We start from the raw sequence: 20,085 nt of genomic DNA, 5'->3' as shown, positions 1-20,085 counted from the left end.
CCTTGGTGCGGCCGGGGGGCCCTCAGCAGGCACAGGCCCGTGTCAGGCGGTATCTGCAAAACCTACCTGGTGACGAGGAAGGCTTGAGCCAGAGGAGCAACGAGGCTCCATCTGAACATGTGTTTTTTCCCCGATATTTTATTAGAAAAAGGCAAACATGCAGGAAGTTGCAGGGATTTTATAGCAAACACCCATATGCCGAGCAACTCAAACCGTACAGTTCTCTTTCCCTCTGTCCGCTCTCTCACACCTACCCATCTCTCTACCCATCTACCCAGTCATTTTTCTTCCTTTGCAAAATTTCAAGGCAAGAACACTCACCCCAGGTCTTCCCTGGTGGCACAGTGGTTGAGAACCCGCCTGCCAACGCAGGGGACATGGGTTTGAGCCCTGGTCCGGGAAGATCCCACATGCCGTGGAGCAACTAAGCCCGTGCGCCATAACTGCTGAACCTGTGCTCTAGAGCCCGCGAGCCACAACTACTGGGCCTGCATGCTGCAACTACAGAAGCCCACGCGCCTAGAGCCTGTGCTCCACAAGAGAAACCACCACAACGAGAAGCCCACGCACCGCAGCTATAGAAAGCCCACATGCAGCAACAAACACCCAACGGAGCTATAAATAAATAAAATAAATAAAATAAATAAATAAATAAATAAAAAGAACACTCACCCCCACCCCCAACCCCGGTCAACTGGGTACATTTCTAGGGCGGGGCCAAGCAGACGTATGCCAGCTGAGAGGTGGCACAGCCGCTGTGACACTGTCAGACTGCAGGCAGGACACCCCGTCCCGTGAATGGGGACACGGGTGTGCCCGGCCCGCCTCGCCTCGACACCACCCCCAGCTGATGGCTGGACACGCTATTCGCATAATTCACTGAACTTGTAGGGTTTAAGAAAACATTAAAATGAAATCATTTCAAATGATGAAAACTGTGTCACACATACAGAAATACCTTTCTGCCAACACGGAAGCGTGCTTGGGGTTTTTCTGAAAGGGATTCATGCCAAGCCTGTAACACACAGAGAGAGAGAGGATTACTGAAGAGAGGACAATGCACTGAAGAAGGAAGGGAAGGCCAAGGACACACAGAGGAAACCAAGCCCCCGACCCCACGGAGCCGGCGCAGGGGCGCGGGCCGCGTACAGAGGCTTGATGGGGGGGCTCCTCTTGCCCGCAGTCATCTTCATCAGGTCAAAGTGGCTCGTGTACAGCTGGGTGTGCGTGGCGTTCTCGTCCTGAGCGTACATCTGGCCTGTGCGCAGAGGACGGTTGTTCTTACTCTGAAACAGGATGGGGGTGGCACAGCAGGGTCAGATGCTGACCCTGCGAACAGGGTCCCCGACTGGGAGGTCTACCGTGAAATCCCCGGCTTAAACAATGAGTCCCTTCTTCCCACCCTTCTCTCTGAGACTCAACACAGATGGAACAGCAACGACATAGTGGCCGTCGTCCACCGACCGCAAACACACTCCCAGCCTGGGCTACGCCTTCCCGCCCGTCCCGCCTCCAGCTCGGCAGACAGCAGTGAGGCCGAGTGGCCGGGTTGACACAGCCAGCGGCCCGCAGCCAGCGCGCCTTCACCCTGGTCGGCCCTGGGGCACCAAGTGGCGGCTGTCCCCCAGTTTGGAGACAACTGTTTTTAGAAAAATGAAAACCAAGATTCGTTAAAGCGTGCTTATAGAAACAAAATAAGTAATTTCCATGGATTAGAAACCCAGGAGCAAACTTCATCAAAGCCCAGGATGTCTGCCGCTGCCACGCATGCCCTGGCCCGTCCCAGGCGGGAGACGCGGTCATCGCTCCCACTCTATGACTGGGCGCCGGCCACAGGTACACACCAGCCCGACGCCGTGTGCCGAGGCTTTCTGCATGGAGGCCACAGACACCCTCCTGAGGACAGGCGAGGAGCTGAGAGGCAGCGAGGCGGGGACAGAGCAGACGGAGGAATGGAAAGAGACAAATGCAGCTCAAGGGAGACGAGGAAAGGCAACGCCCTGGAGACCTCCTCAGCAGCCACACGGACTCGAGGGGCCTGGCTGCCCCGCAGGTGGCCTCCTGATGACAGACACCATGTACTCGGCTGTTCTGCACTCGGAGTCTCTGATGCCCGCGGCTGGGACCAGAGTGTCTAGCGCCTGTCAAACCGCTGCAGTGGCCAAGGCCCCGGGAAAGCACAGTGATACACGAAGGGGGAGGCACCGACAGGCCCTCCTTCGATGAAGCTAACAGCACAGAGCCGTGCCCGTCTACACACCCAACCCGGGAGGGGGGACGAAGCGCTAGGACGGCGCCGGGCCACAGACAGACAGCACACAGAATCTTCCAGATGACGCAGCAGCACGGATGCTCTCTGTCGGGCAAGATCTCGGCGCAGGGACTCCGGCCGGCGGGAACGGGGACTGGGACTGTGTCTGCCCCAGCTCAGGGCCGCGCCCAGCACCCCGCGCCCCTCCCTCCCCCTCACCGAGCCGCATGCCCCGCAGGAAGGGGGGCCTCACCTTCCCCTCCTCCCTCGGGATGAGCACGTTCTCGTAGCGGTTCCGGCACTGCTTGGAGGAGCGGTAGATGCGGCTGCAGGAGTTGACGACGTCGCTGACGAGGTCCCAGTTGGGCGTGTGGGCCGGGGACACGACTGTGAGGTTGAGCGGCAGCTCGAGCAGCTGCTTCACGGCCTGGAGGACCAAGGTCAGGCGCCGCGGGTCAAGGTGCTGCGCGTCAGCGGCTTCCCCGCCCTCCCAAGGGCCCTGAGGACGCAGCCGGCCCAGGCCGAGGCCCAGGACTCACCTGCAGCAGCGCCCAGTCCTCGCTGATGAGCCACTCCGGGTTGTCGGGACCAGACTCGGCGGCTGGTTTGGCAAAAGTGGGCAGAGGCTTGGCGAACTGTGTCTGCTGCTTCAACAGGATGTTCTTCTTCTGCTCCTTCCCCTCTCGGCGGATCTTCAACATGCCGGGCGTCGCGCGGTCGAACAGTGACCGCGGGGGCACCACGGCCTCCCCGTGACGCTGCTTCTTCTTCCTGCCTGCGGCTGCAAGGAGAGGCTGCTTCAGCCAGCAGGTCGGCAGGGAAGGGGGGCAGCAGGGCCGCGGAGGAGGATTACCGAGGCCACCGGGAGCGCCGAACCCTCTCCCGCCACAGGAACCCACCTGACGGGTCCGTCTTGTGTCTCCGGCGCTCCTTCCTCACGTACACGGGCGGCAGCTTGGACTCTGGGATGGGAGTGCTTTCGTACATGAGACACATGACCGAATCGATGTAGATGTCGTTGTCGTCCTGGGGGGGCGTGGGCGGCGTCCAAAGCTGCGTGCAGAAGGGAGAGCCCTGAGCCGTGTGGCCCCAGGAGCAGCCGCCCGACAGGGCGGGAGGCGGGAGGCGAGCCCAGGGACACGGGGAGGCGGGCACTCACCGGCATGACCTCCGTCTGCCCGTCGGCGCCCTCATACACGAACTCCTACAGGAGAAGGGGAGCTTTTCAGGTCCACCCAGCCCTGGCTTCAAGCTGCAGCCACCAAGCATCTACCTTCACGCCGGTCAAGTCTTGGAAATAAGCTCGCAGCGTGGCTGTCGAGAAGCCCCGCGATGCGTCTGCGCCCCGGCCGGCGGGTAGCGCGGCGGGGAACGCCCGCGCGGGTAAGGGGAGCCCTCGGGCACACGTACCGCACGGCAGGCGTCCTCCCGGGTGTAGGTGAGCAGCTGCTGCTCGGGCTCGCGCCGTGCCCGGGCCTCGCGCTCCCGCAGTGCCCGCGCGTGCCGGGCCTCCCACTCGCCCACGGCGGCCAGCACAGCGCCCTGCAGAGACAGCGGTCGTTCCCATGGCCGCCCACGCCCCCTACGCCCCCCAGCCCTGCCCCGCCCCTGTGCTCCCAGCCCGGGCCCTTCTCTTTGTTCCCAATACGTGACCGAGGAAAACTGCACCTGCAGGCTCCTGAGGCTTCTCCCTTCCAATCAGTTTGTACACAGGTGGGTCTGGGTTTTATTCCTTTAATTCTAGGCAAGTCGCACACTTAGTTCCAACCCAGTTTAACCCTGAAGAACTTGAGATTCTCACGTGTTAAGATGGTCAGAAGCTCCTTCTCTTACCTCGCTATTTCTCTCCTTGTCTTGATCAGTGGAAGTATGGAATAATTCCAGGTAATTCAAAGCATACTTTTCAATTGGTGTGAGCTGTTTCAAGATGTATTTTTTGAATACGGTTAACAGCAAGTTCACAAGGATTTAGTTCCTCTTATAAGCCCCCACCAACACTTGAATCAAAACAGCGACTGTTCTTGGTCAAGATGAACAAGAAATATCTCCCAGAAGGGTCACATGTTTAAAGTATTTAGGTGCAGAGAAGCAAATGAAGTAGAAAATGCCAAACCTGTCCCATGAAGTCCGCTAACTCCTCCAGTGGCGAGGGCTCCTCGCCCCACCGGGAACCGTCGGGGCGCCGAGACCCGGGCGCCAACTCCTCTGCCGGCTCGTGTGCGTCCTCCTCCAGACACTCGATGCTCTTGAGGGCCTGCAGGAAGTGCGCCCTTAGTGGACGTGACTCGGATGCGCTTTCAACACTTCAATTGAGGGGTACAGCCCTCACAGCTGACTACGTGCCCACACTGTACACCGAGCCTCCCACGGTGATGCCTGCTCTCCTCGGCCCCCCTCGCACGCCTGAGACGGCGGCGCCGCAGGCACAGGGAAAATGGGCACACCCTCGAGAAGAGCCACAGGCACACAGTTTGACACGCACAGCCCGGCCCCCAGACTCAGAGAACCGAGCAGGATGGGGCGTCTGGTTGCATCTCACACCCGCCACCCACCACCCTGCCCCGGTCCTGACCATGAGAACAATTCTTCGTCGTGCACGAGATACAGGCCGTGGTCTGTGGTGAAGACAGAAACCAAGCCCCCAGCAAACGTGCCGCAGACGGCGACAGACACGCAAGGGCCAGTGTCGCCACAGTTCAAGAAGCGCCCATTAGACTAGCAGATGCGGCATGTACCTCTCCCGACACCCGGCAGCCAGGCTGGCAAATGCAGACACACACGCTCACATCGGGGCCGGGGCTGGGGGGACCATGCAGCTGAGAGGATGTCAGTTAAGACTGGTACCTCTTTCCAGGGCAATTGGGCAACATCTGCAAAGTTTAAAATGTAACCCTTCCTCACACGATACCTAGAAAGTATTTCCAGACAGACCGTACGTCTAAGTATGAAGAACAAAACACTGAAACACGGAGAAGAAAATAAAGAAGAACCTCTCTTAGAATGCAAAAGCACCAACCATGTGATAAAGATGGTCTGCTGGGTGGCATTAGGACCAAGAATTGCTGCTTGCTGAAAGACAGCATTAAAGAAGGCAAACCACAGGTTGGGAGAAGACATTTTACATGTATCCCACAAAAGCCTCACATCCAGAATACAGAAAAAAAGCCAACAAGCCATTAAGAAAGAAAAGAATCCAGTTAAAAAAAAAATAGGAAAAAGACACGAACGAGCACTTCATCAAAAAGCATCAACGCTGCCAATGAACGCAAAGCTCACCAGCCAGGAGCCAACTGCACTTCGGCCAGGGGTGCGCCCACACTGTCCCCCACGCCTGCACCCCTGAACCGGCCCCCAGTCCAGGGCCAGCATACAGCCGGGCGATGGTCCCAACCCACATGTCCGCGGGCAGCCCGTCTCCATCGCCCTCGTCCCCCAGCCATACCTGGCCCCTACTGTCCGGACCTGGAGGTGCTGCCCCTCCACCCCTAACACTCCTCCTGGACACCGCACGGCACAGCATCTCCGCAGGGTGATGGTGTGTCATCTCTCCTGTCACTAGAATAGAAGCTTTGTGGAGGACGAGAGTTCTTTCTCTCAACGCCATACCCCTTCTGCCTACAACAGTGCCCAACGCACAGTAAGATGTTCAGCCAGAACGTTTCACAGAAGCTGTATGCTGAAACACCGCACTGTGCCAACACCCCAGAGCTGCACTGAGACACAACAGCAAGGGCATGTAGCACACTCACATTCCTCAAACACATGCCTTCAGGCCTCACATGTTTCTTCCACGATCCACGGAAGATATATACTTCTAAATTTTATTTATTATTTATTTATTTTTGGCTGTGTTTTTGGTCTTCGTTGCTGCGCACGGGCTTTCTCTAGTTGCAGCGAGCGAGGGCTACTCTTCATTGTGGTGCGCAGGCTTCTCACTGCAGTGGCTCCTCTTGTTGCGGAGCACGGGCTCTAGGCGCGTGGGCTTCAGTAGTTGCGGCACGCGGGCTCAGCAGTTGTGGCTCACAGGCTTCAGTAGTGGCACGTGGGCTCAGCAGTTGCGGCACGTGGGCTCAGTAGTTGAGGCACGCAGGCTCAGCCGCTCCATAGCACGTGGGATCCTCCCGGACCAGGGCTGGAACCCGAGTCCCCCACACTGGCAGGCGAGTTCTTGGACGCTGTGCCACCAGGGACACCCCATAAGACTTTTAACAATGGTTGAGTGGTCACCTCCAGGACAGGTAACCTACTGTTCCCCTACTATCATTTCTGTTATGAGGTTTCTACAATCATTTCTGTTATGAGGTTTAGGTCATGCTGTTTGAGGTTTTTTTAAAAACCTGATGCACGTATCACCAATTTTTAAAAGAAAACGGTACATCTATCTGTCCCTCCTGATACCGAAACAGCTGTAAGGCACTTCTGCGCAAGTGACATTATACACAGACAACTCCTGGAGGAAAATGTGAAAGACAGCTGACAGTGGTGGTCTCTGAGAGGGAAGTGAGGGCCTGGTGCAGGACACTTACTTTTCATCATAAATTCTTGAAGGTTTTTTACCACATGCATTTATTACTTCTCAATCACTGGACAGTCAAGTTTCAAAAACAGGAGAGGAGGTGTCCCGCAGTCAAAGGCCCCCAGGAGGCAGGACGGGAGCAGGGTCTCAGGGAGGGAAGCGAGGGGCCTGACAGGCAAGCGTGGGCCGGGTCCGCACAGCAGCACTGCCCCAAAGCAGCAGCGCGCGAGCCAAGCACGCAGTCTGCGACCTCAAGTGCCCAGGCCGGAAACGCAGAAGGCAAGATTTCAGTCAGAATCCAAGGCATTGTCATCTCAGCGGGTGACCAACACAGGGAGGCTGAGTACGACAGCTGCCATTCCTTTTGGTTCTGTCCTCAGAGTGGGACGTGTATCTCACACGCACGCCGGGGCTCCCTGCAGAGCGCGGCATCCTCCCCAGCAACGCTGTGACAGAGGTGCTGACACAGCAGGGTGGAGGGGTCGGGGCACAAAGTCACACAGGACGGCGAGGGGTGGCCCGAGAAGCGTGGGTGCAAATGGCGACGGTGGCAGGGTAGGCAGCGAGGCCCACACCGCTCTCTCGCGCGTCCTTCACCTATTTTTACAACTAAAATCGCCCAAACCAAAAGCAGGGAGGGAGGGGCTGACAGGTCAGGCGCGAGCGACTGGAGCCCGGGGGGGGCAGCAGCAGTACCGCAGGAGCAGAGGGCAGACCCGACGCCCCAGACCCGACGCTGCCAGGCCGGCGCCGGCCACCCTCACCTCTATGAAAGGCCTGGCAATTTTGGGTGCGATGGTTTCTGTGACAGAAGGTTCCTGAGAAAGGACGACAAACTCCTCGGCTTTCACTGGGAAGCCAGTGTCATCCATGGGTGGATAAACCTCAAACAGCTCCTGGATGGTCCGCTGACACAGAAATGAGTAGCACTGAGCTCGAGACCTCTGCGCGTGGAAAACCGCCAGCAGCCACCCCCTCAGCCGTTAAGCCCACTCGGTTCCCGTCACTGCGTGGCAACCCCGCCCCCCGGCCTCCTCGTGGACCAAGGTACCTGCGTAAGGAACGCCATGGAGTAGTCGTTTCCCTGAGCAGCCACTTCTCGGATCAAATCTTTGGTTCCATTTTTCAACAATTTCTCTTCAATGGAATTGCCACTCACGAGCCTACAAACCAAATACACACGCGACAGCTAAGTTCCCGGGAGCCGAGGACGGCACGAGTGCCACGGTGCCTGGACCACCCGGCAGAACAGCACCTGCGTGGCATGGCTTGTCAGCCCCACTCTGCGCTGCTTCCTTCCTTCGTGTGGTGCCCAGAGGTGACCATGCCTGTCCCGCCTCCCGCACGGCAGGAGGGCGGCCCGCATGCCACCCATGCTGGCCATCCATGTACCCCACCGGCCTCTACCTGGAAAGGCCCCCGGGGGCCTCCGAACCCTCGAGCCCCGTCTCCTTCAGTGCTGATGGTGGCGGGTGGGTGCCCCCGCATCACTGTGCACCTCTCTGCACTGCGCCCCCAAATGAACCCGTGTCCAGTGGCTGCAGCCCAAGGATGCGCGTCCCCTGGCTCCTGCTTTGTGCCCCCGGAAAGCTGCATTAACCATTCCCACATCCATGATCAGCGCTTTCACTAAAAAATGATGTTAAACTTTTACTATCGCTTTGGGGAAACTTCACAATTTTACAAACCAGGTCTTCCCGTCTAAGAACTGAGCACATCCTCCCGCTGGTGACATCTCTCAGCTTATGCCCTTCCACGATTTTACACTCTACTTCCTACACATCCAGCAGCTTTACTGCTAAGGTCATTCCTGAGAGTTTACAGATTGTGTCTCCTGAGAATAAAACGTTTTCCCCCGTTTCTAGCTAGTAACTGCTAAAGGGCCAATGATAAGGAAGGGATTACACAATGAAACATTATCCATTTATATAAACAATGTATCAAATTTATATTTATTAACACAGAAATACACTCATAATATACTGTTAAAAGAAAACAGGATTATGCAATAAGACTGACTGCTGGCATGAGCCATCTAAAAAAATTCAGGGAAATGTCTGGAAAGACATACACCAAAATGCTACTAACTGCTGTCCGGGCAGGATACTTATTCTCTCCATGTGCTTTCCTTTTTTAATTTTTCTTTTTCTTTTCAATGAACAAGTAATACATTTATAATCAGGAAAAAATTAAAGCTATTTAAACACAGTGCATGGATGACGACGTCTTGATGAAAACGGCGAGGGTTTACGCACGTGGGATGGAGTCCCCGTCCCAGGCTGGCCGCCAGGGACCACACCCTCGGTGCCGACCCCACACAGAGGTGGCAGGAGCGCAGGGGAAGGGGGGCGGCGCGTGCCTGGCACACTCGGGCACCAGACGGGCAGCCAGTGGGGGCCGAGTGCTGCTGTGCTCTCCCAGTCGACACTCCCAGAGCTCAGAAACAATGGCAGAGCCTTCTCTGCTTTCCTCAACTGCGTGTGGTTGGCCGCTTATAAGATTTAAATGCTTTCAATAGGGAATTTACAAATTGCTAACTGTTAAGTTATGATAATTTATATCCGAAAATACTTGAAACAATCTAGAACATGAAGCACCCTCTTAAGGGTCAGGGACTCCAGGAGAAATACAAGTACACGTCGGAAGGACAGCAGTTATGTCTCAGCAGCACGACCCAGTCACCGCTGCAAACAAACTCAGTTACGTCCGAGGCAGACGCTGAGTGTAAAGAAAGAACACACAGGACGGCAGGAACACGCGCCTGCCCGAAGGAAAGTAAACAGAACGTGGGAGAAGCTTCTGCAGTACGCTGCAGCCCCCGGCCCAGCCGCCTGCCTCACCTGTATATGTGCACATCCTTGCGCCGCCCGATCCGGTCGCACCACTCCTGGGCCTTGGCGTCCATCACCGGGTTGAGGTCGTGGTCGTAGAACACCACCGCGTCCGCCTCCACCAGGCTCACGCCCGTGGCGCGGCTGTGTGTGGAAAGGAGGGCACAGAAGACCCGCCGGTCCCGGTTGAAACTCCTCATCAGGTCCTGAGGCGAAATGAAACCCCGAGTTAGCATCCCTGCCAAACAACAGGCAACCTCTGACGTGTTCTGGTACTTATCAGTTAGAAATTATTCCGTAACAAAACTGTTCGGTTTGTGTTTCTTTTGACGCGAGGTCCGTGTTCCAATTACACCGGACTTTATAGCACTTTATTGTGGCTCTTCCGGGCATGTGCTGCATCTCCCGCTTCCTGGCTGCCGACACCTCTACCCTGTTTAAGCATCGCTAGTCAGCAGGTACAGAAAGGGAAGTGTCCGACCCCAACCGACCTGTGCTGTCAGCTCCACGAGTGGGCCCCACAGGACAGCAGTCTCCCTGGGGAGGGATGCGTGCTCGTTCATGTACCCTCCGGCAATGCCAGGCGCTTTACAGCAAAAGCCCCTGGAGTAAGGCTGAGGGAGCAGCCGCCGGCCTGCCCACTCCCGCAGGGCCGCCAGCTGAAATGGCCTCATTCCCACGACTTCTCTCCTGCAACGACTTCAGCGCCCAAACAGACCTTAGCAGGTGTGACCTGCCCTCTTCCTTCAAGAAATTCTCTATATAATTTGTTACATCACTCCGGACAGAACTTGTCACTAAGGCCGTGGTGTACCTCCTTCCAGGCCTTCTCAGCATGGGGACGGCTGCCTGTGCTGGACGGCGTGAAGCGGGTAATGTGATATACAGGCCAGCAGCTCGTCTGCACTCGGGAATGCTTTGCCTTGATATTAAAACCTGTTCTGAAACGCTGTTGAAGATGGCTTCCTAGTTCACGCCGTGGGACACTCGGGACAGGGCCAAGCCCTGTGGCACGCAGACCACTACTGACCCATTCTCCTACTCCTGGACTGGGACTTCGTTCCCAACTGGGGCTTATCACGAACATTTCCACCATCAACAGCTGTGCATATGCGCCTTTGAGTGCTGCTAAAGGAGAGAGCCCTAGATGCAGAATTAGCAGGTCAGGCGCATATCCTTTTTCAGGCTCCCAACCCACACTTCTAGAAACTTGTGGTAATCTGCACCCCACCAGCAGCGCACGAGAAAGCTGCTCTCACCGCGCCTGACGGAATCAAGCTACCCTTAGCTGACCTGACAGGTAAAGAACGGGCATGTCATTTTAACCTGCAGGTCAGTCTGCAGAACTTCCCTGCTTTCACGTGGCTGCCTCCCGAAGGACACCCATCTCCTCCTCGTAAGAACCGCGGGTCACCGATTTTGATTCTGAGACATCCAGCCGACTGCATTTCCCAAATAGCAGGACTTACGAGAAAATATCAAAGGACGGAGCTGAAGTCCGCAGACACTAAGAAGCCCTTCCCCTTGTTTAGAAGCGCGACAACACTGAGTCTGCACCGCTCTGAGAAACTAGGTTAGAAACTGGCGATCAAAGTTAACCCAAACGAGTCATAAATGGTAACAAAAGAAATGATTTCTTTCCTACCTGCCGTTGTTCACTGTTGGCGTTTTCGTCAATTCTTATATAGGTGAGATAATGGAAGTTCAAGAACATTTCTAAAATGTCTAACATGAGAACCATCTGCGATAAAATCAGCACTCGACGTCCTTCAGATTTCAACTTCTGAAGTAAGATAGCCAACGCTTCCAGCTTTCCTGGGAAATGAGGAACATCAACAGCGTCTCATACTCCAGAGCAAGTGCATCCGACACGGGCAGCAGTACAGACAGGGTGTCCCGTACCTGAGTCAAACTGGACCAGTCTCAGCTCGGGAAACCGCAGGGAGCGCAGGGCCGTCACCCGCTGCAGCTGCTGGGCGAAGGGCGCCGTGTGCTCACGCAGGTAGTGTCTGAAGAGCCTCATCTTGTGGCTATAGCGGGAGGGCGGCCTCGCCACCCACAAGCACGGGGGCGCGGCCACCACCGGCGGGATCACGCACACCACCCTGAGAAGCAGAAAGCACATGTGTCACAGGTGGCGCACCTGGGGTGTCTCCGCCGAGCGGCCCCTCTGTCTCAGGCAGCGAAGGCTTGAGAAGGAAGAGGGCAGAACCACCTGGCAGTCGGGAGTCACCAGGGCAGCCAGAGCGCCTAGCTCCAGTCACCGGGCTGCTGGACCACACTATCACAGCAACCACGGGGGCGGATCCCGACCAGTCCCGGCCAGTGAGGGCTACCCAGATCAAAATGAACAGCGCAGGGCACCCCCCAGGGCAGAGGGATGGGTGCAGAGGCAGCCTGCCGTCTTCGGATGGGAATTCCGGAATGCAGGCAATTCTGTCGCCTGGACGGCCTGGGGGAGGATGTGAGCCCTGAAGCTGCTACAGCCACCGTGCCACCAGAAAGGGAGCCAGACGTGGGAGGAGGGGCCCCGCAGAGAGCAGCACCATGACGACCCAGATGAGCCATTACAGCCAACCTGACACCCACCTCCCAACCTGCGGACACCACCTGCTCCAGAAAAGCCCTCATTCTGGGACTCAGCACAAGCCGGGCTTGCGTGATGACTTGCTACCAACTGCATGCAAACTACAAAAGCACTTATGACCGAAGCTCTGATCAATGAAATCAAAGAAGCACTAAATAAATGGAGAAATATTCCATGTTCATGGACAGGAAGATCCAATACTGACGAGATGTCAGTTCTTCCAGACTTGATCTAGACGTTCAATGCAATCCCAGCCAGCTATTCTGTAGCTACCAACCGACTGAATCTAAAGTTTATGTGGAGAAGCAACTGCCCGGAAGAGCCAACACGATACTGAATAAGAAAAAGTTGGAGGACTGGCACTACCTGACTTCAAGACCCACCAGAAAGCTACAGTGATCAACAGCACGGTACCGGCAAAAGAACAAGCAAACAGATCAATGGAACACAACAGAAAGCCCAGAAACAGACTCTCATAATTACAGTCAATTGACTTTTGGCAAAGGAACAAAGGTAACACAAGGGAGCAAAGACAGTCTTGTCAACAAATAGTGCTAGAAGGCTTCCCTGGTGGTGCAGTGATTAAGAATCTGCCTGCCAATGCAGGGGACACGTCTGAGCCCTGGTCTGGGAAGATCCCACGTGCCGCAGAGCAACTAAGCCCGTGCGCCACAACTACTGAGTCTGCACTCTAGAGCCTGTGAGCCACAACTACTGAGCCCGTGTGCCACAACTACTGAAGCCCACGCGCCTAGAGCCTATGCTCTGCAACAAGAGAAGCCACCGCAACGAGAAGCCTGGGCGCCGCAACAAAGAGTAGCCCCTGCTCGCCGCAAAGAGAGAAAGCCCGCGCCCAGCAATGAAGACCCAACGCAGCCAAAATAAATATTATTAAAAAAAAAAGAACTGTTATCCAAAATACACAAAGAACTCTTAAAATGCAACAATAAAAAAACAAACAACCTGTTTTAAAAATGGGCCGAAGACCTTAGGAGACATGTTACCAAAGGTATACAGATGACAAATAAGGATATGAAAAGATGCTCAACGTACATACCATCAGGGAAATGCAAATTAAAACAATGAGATACCACTACACATCTATTAAAACAGCCAAAATCCAGACCACTGACAACAGCAGTTGCTGGCGAGGCTGTGGAGCAACAGGAACTCTCGTCAGTGCTGCTGGGAGTGCAGAACGGTGCGGCCACTTTGGAAGGCAGTGTGGCGGTTTCTAACAAAACCAAACATTCTCTCGCCGTGTGATCTGGTAATCATGCTCCTTGGTATACACGCAAATGAATTAAAAGCCATGTCCACACAAAAACCTACACGTGGGCGTTTATAGCAGCTTTATTCATAATTGCCAAATCTTAGAAGCAACCACGTTGTCCTTCAGTAGGTGAACGTATTTAAGCAAACTGTGGTGCTTCCAGACAATGGAATATTATTCAGGGCTAAAAAGAAATGAGCTATTAAGCCATGAAGAGACAAGGAGAAACCTTAAGTGCCCATTCCTACGTGAAAGAAGCCATCTGAAAAGGCTGCCTACTCTATGTTCCAACTATCTGACATTCTGGAAAAGCAAAACTATGGAGACAGCGAAAAGATAAGTGGTTGCCAGGGTTTCGGGCGGGGCTGGGGGGGAGAGGGACGAATAGGCAGAGCACAGCGGGGTTTCAGGGCAGTGAAACTACTCTGTACGATCCTCTAATGGCGGGTGCGCGCCACTACACACTTGTGCGAGCCCACAGAACACCCAAGGCCAAAAGCACAGCCCCCAGTGCACCGCGGACCCTGGGCGCTGATGATGAATCACCAGAGGCGCGTGGGCTGTAACGAGCGCGCTACTCCAGCGCCGGCAGCTGGGGGAAGGCGGGAGCCCTGCGCGCCTTCCCCTCGATTTTGCTGTGAACCCGAGACTGCTCTAACAAACAGCCTCTGTCTTAAAAAGTCATCTGTAACGTCAGAGGAAAAAGAGGAAAGAAAGACAAGTCGGCATCCGAAGCAAGACAAGTGCGCGGAGGGCGGCAACCTCCCTACACAGTGAAGCAGGGAAGAGCTCCTCGCGGAGGCCCGGAGGCCACGCCCAGTTCCATCGTTTCCATTACTGCTGTTCCTGATCTGAGAGGCCTAAAGAGGACACACCCTGAAAGCTGAGCCTGGGCAAACAAAACAGAAGGGAGAGGAAATACCCTCGGGCTGAACCTAAAAATCAGGCCAAAGCAGTGAATGAAGCTGCGAGCAGGGCCTTACACTCTACGTGGGGCAAAGAGAGACCAGGACCCGGGTCTGGCCGGGGAGGGGCCGATACCGCTGGTGGGCCCCAACAGCGTCTGGGCTTCTGTTTCTCTCTCTCTCTCTTTTCTTGGCCTTACTGGGCAGCATGAAAAACTTCCCCGACCATGGATCAAACCCACGTCCCCAGCAGCGGAAGCGTGGAATCTTAACCCCTGGACTCTTAAACACATGTTTCTCATCATACAACGGTAAATCATTCCTGTGGTTTCTTAATATAATATTGGGCTTCCCTGGTGGCGCGGTGGTTAAGAACCCACCTGCCAATGCTAAGGGACATGGGTTCGAGCCCTGGTCCGGGAAGATCTCACATGCCACAGAACAACTAAGCCCGTGCGCTGCAACTACTGAGCCTGCGCTCTAGAGCCCGTGAGCCACAACTACTGAAGCCTGCACGCCTAGAGCCCACGGTCTACAACAAGAGAAGCCACCGCACTGAGAAGCCTGCGCACCAAAATAAATGAGAAGCCAAAAATAAATAAATAAGTAAATTTAAAAATAATAATAATATTTTTTTTCTTTTTTTTTTGGCTGCATTGGGTCTTCGTTGCTGCATGCAGGCTTTCTCTAGTTGCGGCAAGCGGGGGCTACTCTTTGTTGCGGTGCGCAGGCTTCTTATTGCGGTGGCTTCTCTTGTTGCAGAGCACGGGCCATAGGCGTGTAGGCTTCAGTAGTTGTGGCTCGCGGGCTCTAGAGCACAGGCTCAGTAGCTCTGCGGCATGTGGGATCTTCCCGGACCAGGGCCCGAACCCGTGTCCCCTGAATTGGCAGGCGGATTCTTAACCACTGCGCCGCCAGGGAAGTCCCTAAAATATTATTTTAAAAGAGCAAAATGGAGAAAGCGGTCTACAACACAATGGTCTGGCCCCCAGCCCTGAATGAGCATGGTGCTGTGCTCTGCACACAGGCCCAGGCCCGTGGAGTACAGAACTGATCCGCAGGGAGGGGCACACAGGCTCCCAGAGGGTGGAGAGGCCATCTGGCGCCAAAGCTGAAGACTCTGAAACAGATTTCGGACAGACTCCAAGGGACAACCCGGGGAGACACTTAGAGGAATGAGATCAGCGTCGACAGAACAACAAAAGCTGCTTGGGTGCGACACAGCAACTGAGTAAAGAACGCTTACAGCATGCTCCCATACCTGTCCATGACGTCCTGGAGGGATTCCTGACGTTGAGTCAGGGTCAAAATCAGGTCCCTGCGAGTTGTTGAGGGTGGCGTGTACCGGCTTGCGGGCCCAGCCCCCTTCCCATGACCTCCATCAGGAGCCCCGAGCCAAGGCGACTGCCCTCTGCTGGGCAGGGAACAAAGCCCCAACAGGTCTCTGCCGTAGACAGGGCTGCGAGAGCAGCGCCGTTCGTTGACAAAATAAATCTGGTCCAGCCGCTCTTTCAAAAGTCTGGTCTTTTCCTCCTTCATCAAAAACAGAGATGAAAACGGTTACTGAGAAACAGCACGGCCAGTTCCCGGCCTCACCAAGCCCCACGGGTCCCTCACGCACGGCGACCGGCCGCAGAGCACGCTTAGACGTGCGGGCCCTGGCTCCAAGGGAAACAGTGACAGAAAAGAGAGCAGAGCAAACGGGCGCCGTTTTCTCTGCCAGCGTGTAAAGTACTTCTCGAGACACAGTGAGCGTTTCTAATGACTGGAAGACCAGTAGAAGAATACAAAAAAATGTGAAAGGGCATTTTTGCAGTCCTAAAGCTGGTTTCATTTCTTTTAGTAGGAAAAGCATCTTTGAGATCGAGATTCTCTAATTTAGAGACAGCGTGTTTTTAGCAGCAGATAAACTGATGCTGCCTCGCAGAAGCGGTTGAGTATCACAACGCTCCCGAGTGACAACGACTTCCGTGCGTGCAGGGGTGGCGCTGGCACCGTGTGCTGGGGTCTGCTGCCCCGTACCTGGGTCGGCCCGGCGACGGGAGAGGCTGGCTTGGAGGCCACTCCAGGTTCTCCTGCGGCCAGGGGACTGACTGCCAGTCGGCTGGGCACACCCACTACAAAGGCAAAAACGAAGGGTTGGCATACAAAACTACCGGCAACACTCTCCGGAACATCGTCAGCTTTCACTAGCACGTTTCTGGAGTGGGTCAACCGTTCACAACCTCCAGTGAAGCTCTCCCGCTCTCTGGCCAGGGTCTGAGCTGAGGCTGAGCGCCGCGATCTGCCTCCTTCCTTTGGCAGTGCCCGGCATGACCTCAGACCCGCGGTCACTCCCGTCACTGCGCCAAGCAGCAGCCACGCGGGCCCAGTGCTCCACTGCCCTCGGCATCTCGGCAACATTGACCTGCGTGCCTGGGACAGAGGGATGCCTGGGCCCCACGCGGCCTGCTCCCATCAGCCACGCCACACTGCCCGTCTGACAGAGGCTCCTCGCAAGGGCCTGCGGAAGAGGCGGCTGAGGACCGAGAAGGGGTCACTTGCGGGGAGCGACAGAGAAGGGTCGAGGTGACTAGAACCCAGCGGCCGGACTGGTGTCAGGTCGGGAAGCTGGGGCCCGCAGAGCAGGACTGAGCGCCCTCCGGGGAGGGTGCTGGCACAGCTGGTTCCAGGAAGCAGGAAGAAAGCCTGAAGAACAGACCAACCGAGTAGAGCTGCACGGCCTGGCTGGGAGGTAGAGCGGACGCCAGGCGATGCTGCCAGCCTCATGGTCCCTCCAGCACCCACCCACTGACAGAGCCCAGTGGGGACGGGGTGCAGAAGCCCCACCCCAATGGCACCACAGACGACCCAGGGCCTGGGGCTGGGCAGTGACCAGGGATTCCACTTGAGAGAGGTCCCTGCTGCTTGCATACATCAACCCGACCCAAGTGCCCGTGCCCGTGCCCGATGTTTGCAGTGTGGGTGTGTCTGGAGAGCAGGAGACCCTGGCGGGAAGCAGGCTGCGGAACAGGCAAGGAGGCACACTGGCCGCAGACAGGTCCAGGTCCAAACCCTGCTCCGTTACCTGTCCAAGAACTTCTAGCACGTGCCCTAAATGTATCTGTAAATTAACAAGCAAAATTTCTCATGATTCCAAGTTTCTTGTCAGAGCAAAACCAAATCAAACATCTAAAGGCTGAGTGAGGGTGGTTATGCTCGACCATTACCTTTGGGAGCAAAAGAGAAAGAAAAGAAACCAAGCTGACACGGGCCATCTATGGAAATCAGAGGCGGCCACAACTGGGACTACGGGTTCTGAGGCATCACAGAAATCATCCACGCTCCCCACTTGCCTCAGAAGCAAAGAAAGTCAGAAAGAAGTTTCATGGACTTCCCTGGTGGCGCAGTGGTTAAGAATCCGCCTGCCAATGTAGGGGACACGGGTTCGAGCCCTGGTCCAGGAAGATCCCACATGCCACGGAGCAACTAAGCCCGCGTGCCACAACTACTGAGCCTGCACTCTAGAGCCCGCGAGCCACAACGACTGACCCCACGTGCCTAGAGCCTGTGCTCTGCAGAAACAGGAGCCACTGCAACGAGAAGCCCGTGCACCGCAACAGAGATAAATAAATAAATTTATAGAAAGATAGAAAAGAAGGAAAGAAAGGAAGGGAGGAAGGAAGGAAGAAAGGAAAGAAAGGAAGGAAGAAGGGAAGAAAGGAAGAAAGGAAAGAAAGAAAGAAAGGGAAAGGAAGGAAGAAAGAAAAGAAGTTTCAAAACCAAGCCTCCTTCCGGCTCACAGCACTCTACCTGGCGGGGTCATGGGTGCGGGGCTTGGGCCGCCGGCTGGGGGCTTGCTTCCCAGGGCGTTCAGGGCCCCCGCCTGAGACACTGTCTGCATCACCACGGGGCCTGGAGGTCGCAGGTAGGACTGCCCAGGCGCGGACACAATCTGGAGGACGCTGCCTGCAATCACACATGCATGGGGGTCAGTCACGAGCCAAGTGTGTCTTCAACCCCCAGGCTACACCCACTTCCTAAGGTACAGGAACAAGGCAATAAACCGAAAATCCAAAATCAAATTTCCTCCAATGAGGCAATGCCAAGTTCAGTTACTTGGAGAAAAGTGAAACTATTTCATTCACAATGAATGAAAATGCCAAGGATCAAAGTCACTTGGCTTAATGTCAAGAAAAAGCTCCTCTACTCCTTGCGATGCCTGACTGATTTCGGGTAATGCAGCGAGTACCCGCTCAGCATCTGTCACGTCTGCTCGAGGCCTGAGGCAGTCACGGGTTGGAAGGTCCCAGCTCCAAGATCACGTACTGGGTGCCTGCCAACCAGACAAGCTGGATGAAGAAATACCAAAACACTCGGTTTTTTTTAGCCCAGATGCTGTGGCTCTATAGCCACTGTTCCAGGAGCCTGCTATTTTCAACCTCTCTGTGATTAAGTCTCCTGGCATCTTTTGCTCCGGAATCGTCCTCTACAAAAACTAGAGTTCACCAGAAATTTTAAGAGATGACTTCACCCCTTTGGTCAAAAAACCAGAGAAATATGGAATAAAACCAAATGAACCCGTTTCTTTGTGGCGGGTTTCCTGGGGGCCTCTGCTCTGCTGAGGTGCGTGTCCCCAGCGTCCACACAGAGCACCCCAGACCTGGCTGACAACTGAACCTTCCTCCCCGATGAGAGCCGTGAACGACGACGCGTCGGGGGAGGCTGCCTGGGGAGGTGGCCGGATCCCCCCTCTGGGTCCTACCCTCCAGCAGAGTCACTGAGGGTTAACATGAACTAAACTGCATCCCCTCGTTTCCTCCGAGAAGCAGTTACTACACGAACACAGTGCTCCCAGCCAAAGGCTTGGGAGGGCTTTGGTCTGGAAGTTTTAAAATCTGCGCATAAAAGAAAATAATTTCTCCTACATAAATTGCTGGACCTTTGGCACTTTTAGGACAATTTACCTCACAATGAAATTTGAAAGGAGGAAATATTTCTATTTTGATTTTTAAAATAGGAAACTTTATTCAAAGGGCAGATTTTATTTAAGAACGGCTATCCTCTATTTAACGTGTGTCAAGGGCCAGGCCACCAGGTGATTTACCCGCTGTCTCCCAAGTCCTCTGAACACCAACGAGGTGAGACTCATTAAGGCCACTTACAGGTGAAGCACCTGTGCTCAAGGGGGCCAAAGTCACAGCTGCAGTGGGGAGCTGCCGGGACGCCCTGGCTTAAAGCCTTCGTGGGTCACCGCCCGTCAGCGAACCCTACCTTGGAGCTGCAGGGGCTGGCCGGCTGTCAGCTGCCGCAGCTGGCTATGCGACAAGGTGAACTTGTTGCCCTGGAACTGAAGCGTCACGGGGCTCTCCGGCTGGGCGACTCGGCTCGGTGGGCCCGCGAGGGAAGCCAGCTGGGCTATTTTGACCACCTCCCCACCTGCAGAGACGCAGAGCAGACGAGAAAGAAAACTCTTGGGAAGAGTTTTCGATCGCTATACTGACGATCACTTGTCACAGAGAATGACCGTCTGTAGCAAACTGAAGTGTCACAGAAACATTTATTGGGTATTTCTAACACTTTCAGAAAATATTTTAATAGAAAAAAAAAAACCAATTAAAATTAACACCAGATTTTAATGGTTAACTTCATCATAACTGGTAGAAATTTTAGAGTATCAGATATTAATATAATTAACCAAGCCCTTAAGGAACATTTTGCTTTTCTTTCCAGGCGATAAAAA

The 20,085-nt window shown here is 55.0% G+C and overlaps 1 protein-coding gene and 1 non-coding gene across 2 annotated transcripts in view; both read right to left on the bottom strand.

The window, feature by feature from the left end:
- The window catches only part of EP400 (E1A binding protein p400), a 92,394-nt gene that overhangs the window by 21,978 nt on the left and 50,331 nt on the right, over nucleotides 1-20,085 (bottom strand). The window contains exons 23-40 of the mRNA XM_065889407.1: nucleotides 19,617-19,781; nucleotides 18,156-18,311; nucleotides 16,386-16,480; nucleotides 15,625-15,896; nucleotides 11,501-11,703; nucleotides 11,244-11,413; nucleotides 9,608-9,804; nucleotides 7,819-7,930; nucleotides 7,532-7,675; nucleotides 4,365-4,505; nucleotides 4,085-4,168; nucleotides 3,662-3,793; nucleotides 3,411-3,455; nucleotides 3,151-3,304; nucleotides 2,791-3,032; nucleotides 2,505-2,678; nucleotides 1,150-1,286; nucleotides 959-1,015 (exon numbers count right to left, since the gene is read on the bottom strand). Coding sequence (XP_065745479.1) covers nucleotides 959-1,015; nucleotides 1,150-1,286; nucleotides 2,505-2,678; nucleotides 2,791-3,032; nucleotides 3,151-3,304; nucleotides 3,411-3,455; nucleotides 3,662-3,793; nucleotides 4,085-4,168; nucleotides 4,365-4,505; nucleotides 7,532-7,675; nucleotides 7,819-7,930; nucleotides 9,608-9,804; nucleotides 11,244-11,413; nucleotides 11,501-11,703; nucleotides 15,625-15,896; nucleotides 16,386-16,480; nucleotides 18,156-18,311; nucleotides 19,617-19,781 — 2,680 coding nt within the window. The remainder of the gene's footprint in view (nucleotides 1-958; nucleotides 1,016-1,149; nucleotides 1,287-2,504; nucleotides 2,679-2,790; nucleotides 3,033-3,150; nucleotides 3,305-3,410; nucleotides 3,456-3,661; nucleotides 3,794-4,084; nucleotides 4,169-4,364; nucleotides 4,506-7,531; nucleotides 7,676-7,818; nucleotides 7,931-9,607; nucleotides 9,805-11,243; nucleotides 11,414-11,500; nucleotides 11,704-15,624; nucleotides 15,897-16,385; nucleotides 16,481-18,155; nucleotides 18,312-19,616; nucleotides 19,782-20,085) is intronic.
- Nucleotides 10,094-10,221, bottom strand: LOC136133385 (small nucleolar RNA SNORA49). The gene has a single exon (XR_010656527.1). It is a non-coding gene; the product is annotated as a small nucleolar RNA SNORA49 (small nucleolar RNA).

Source organism: Phocoena phocoena, chromosome 13 (assembly GCF_963924675.1).
Source record: "Phocoena phocoena chromosome 13, mPhoPho1.1, whole genome shotgun sequence".
NCBI classification, from domain to species: domain Eukaryota; kingdom Metazoa; phylum Chordata; class Mammalia; order Artiodactyla; family Phocoenidae; genus Phocoena; species Phocoena phocoena.
This window is presented reverse-complemented; position numbering and strand designations above follow the sequence as displayed.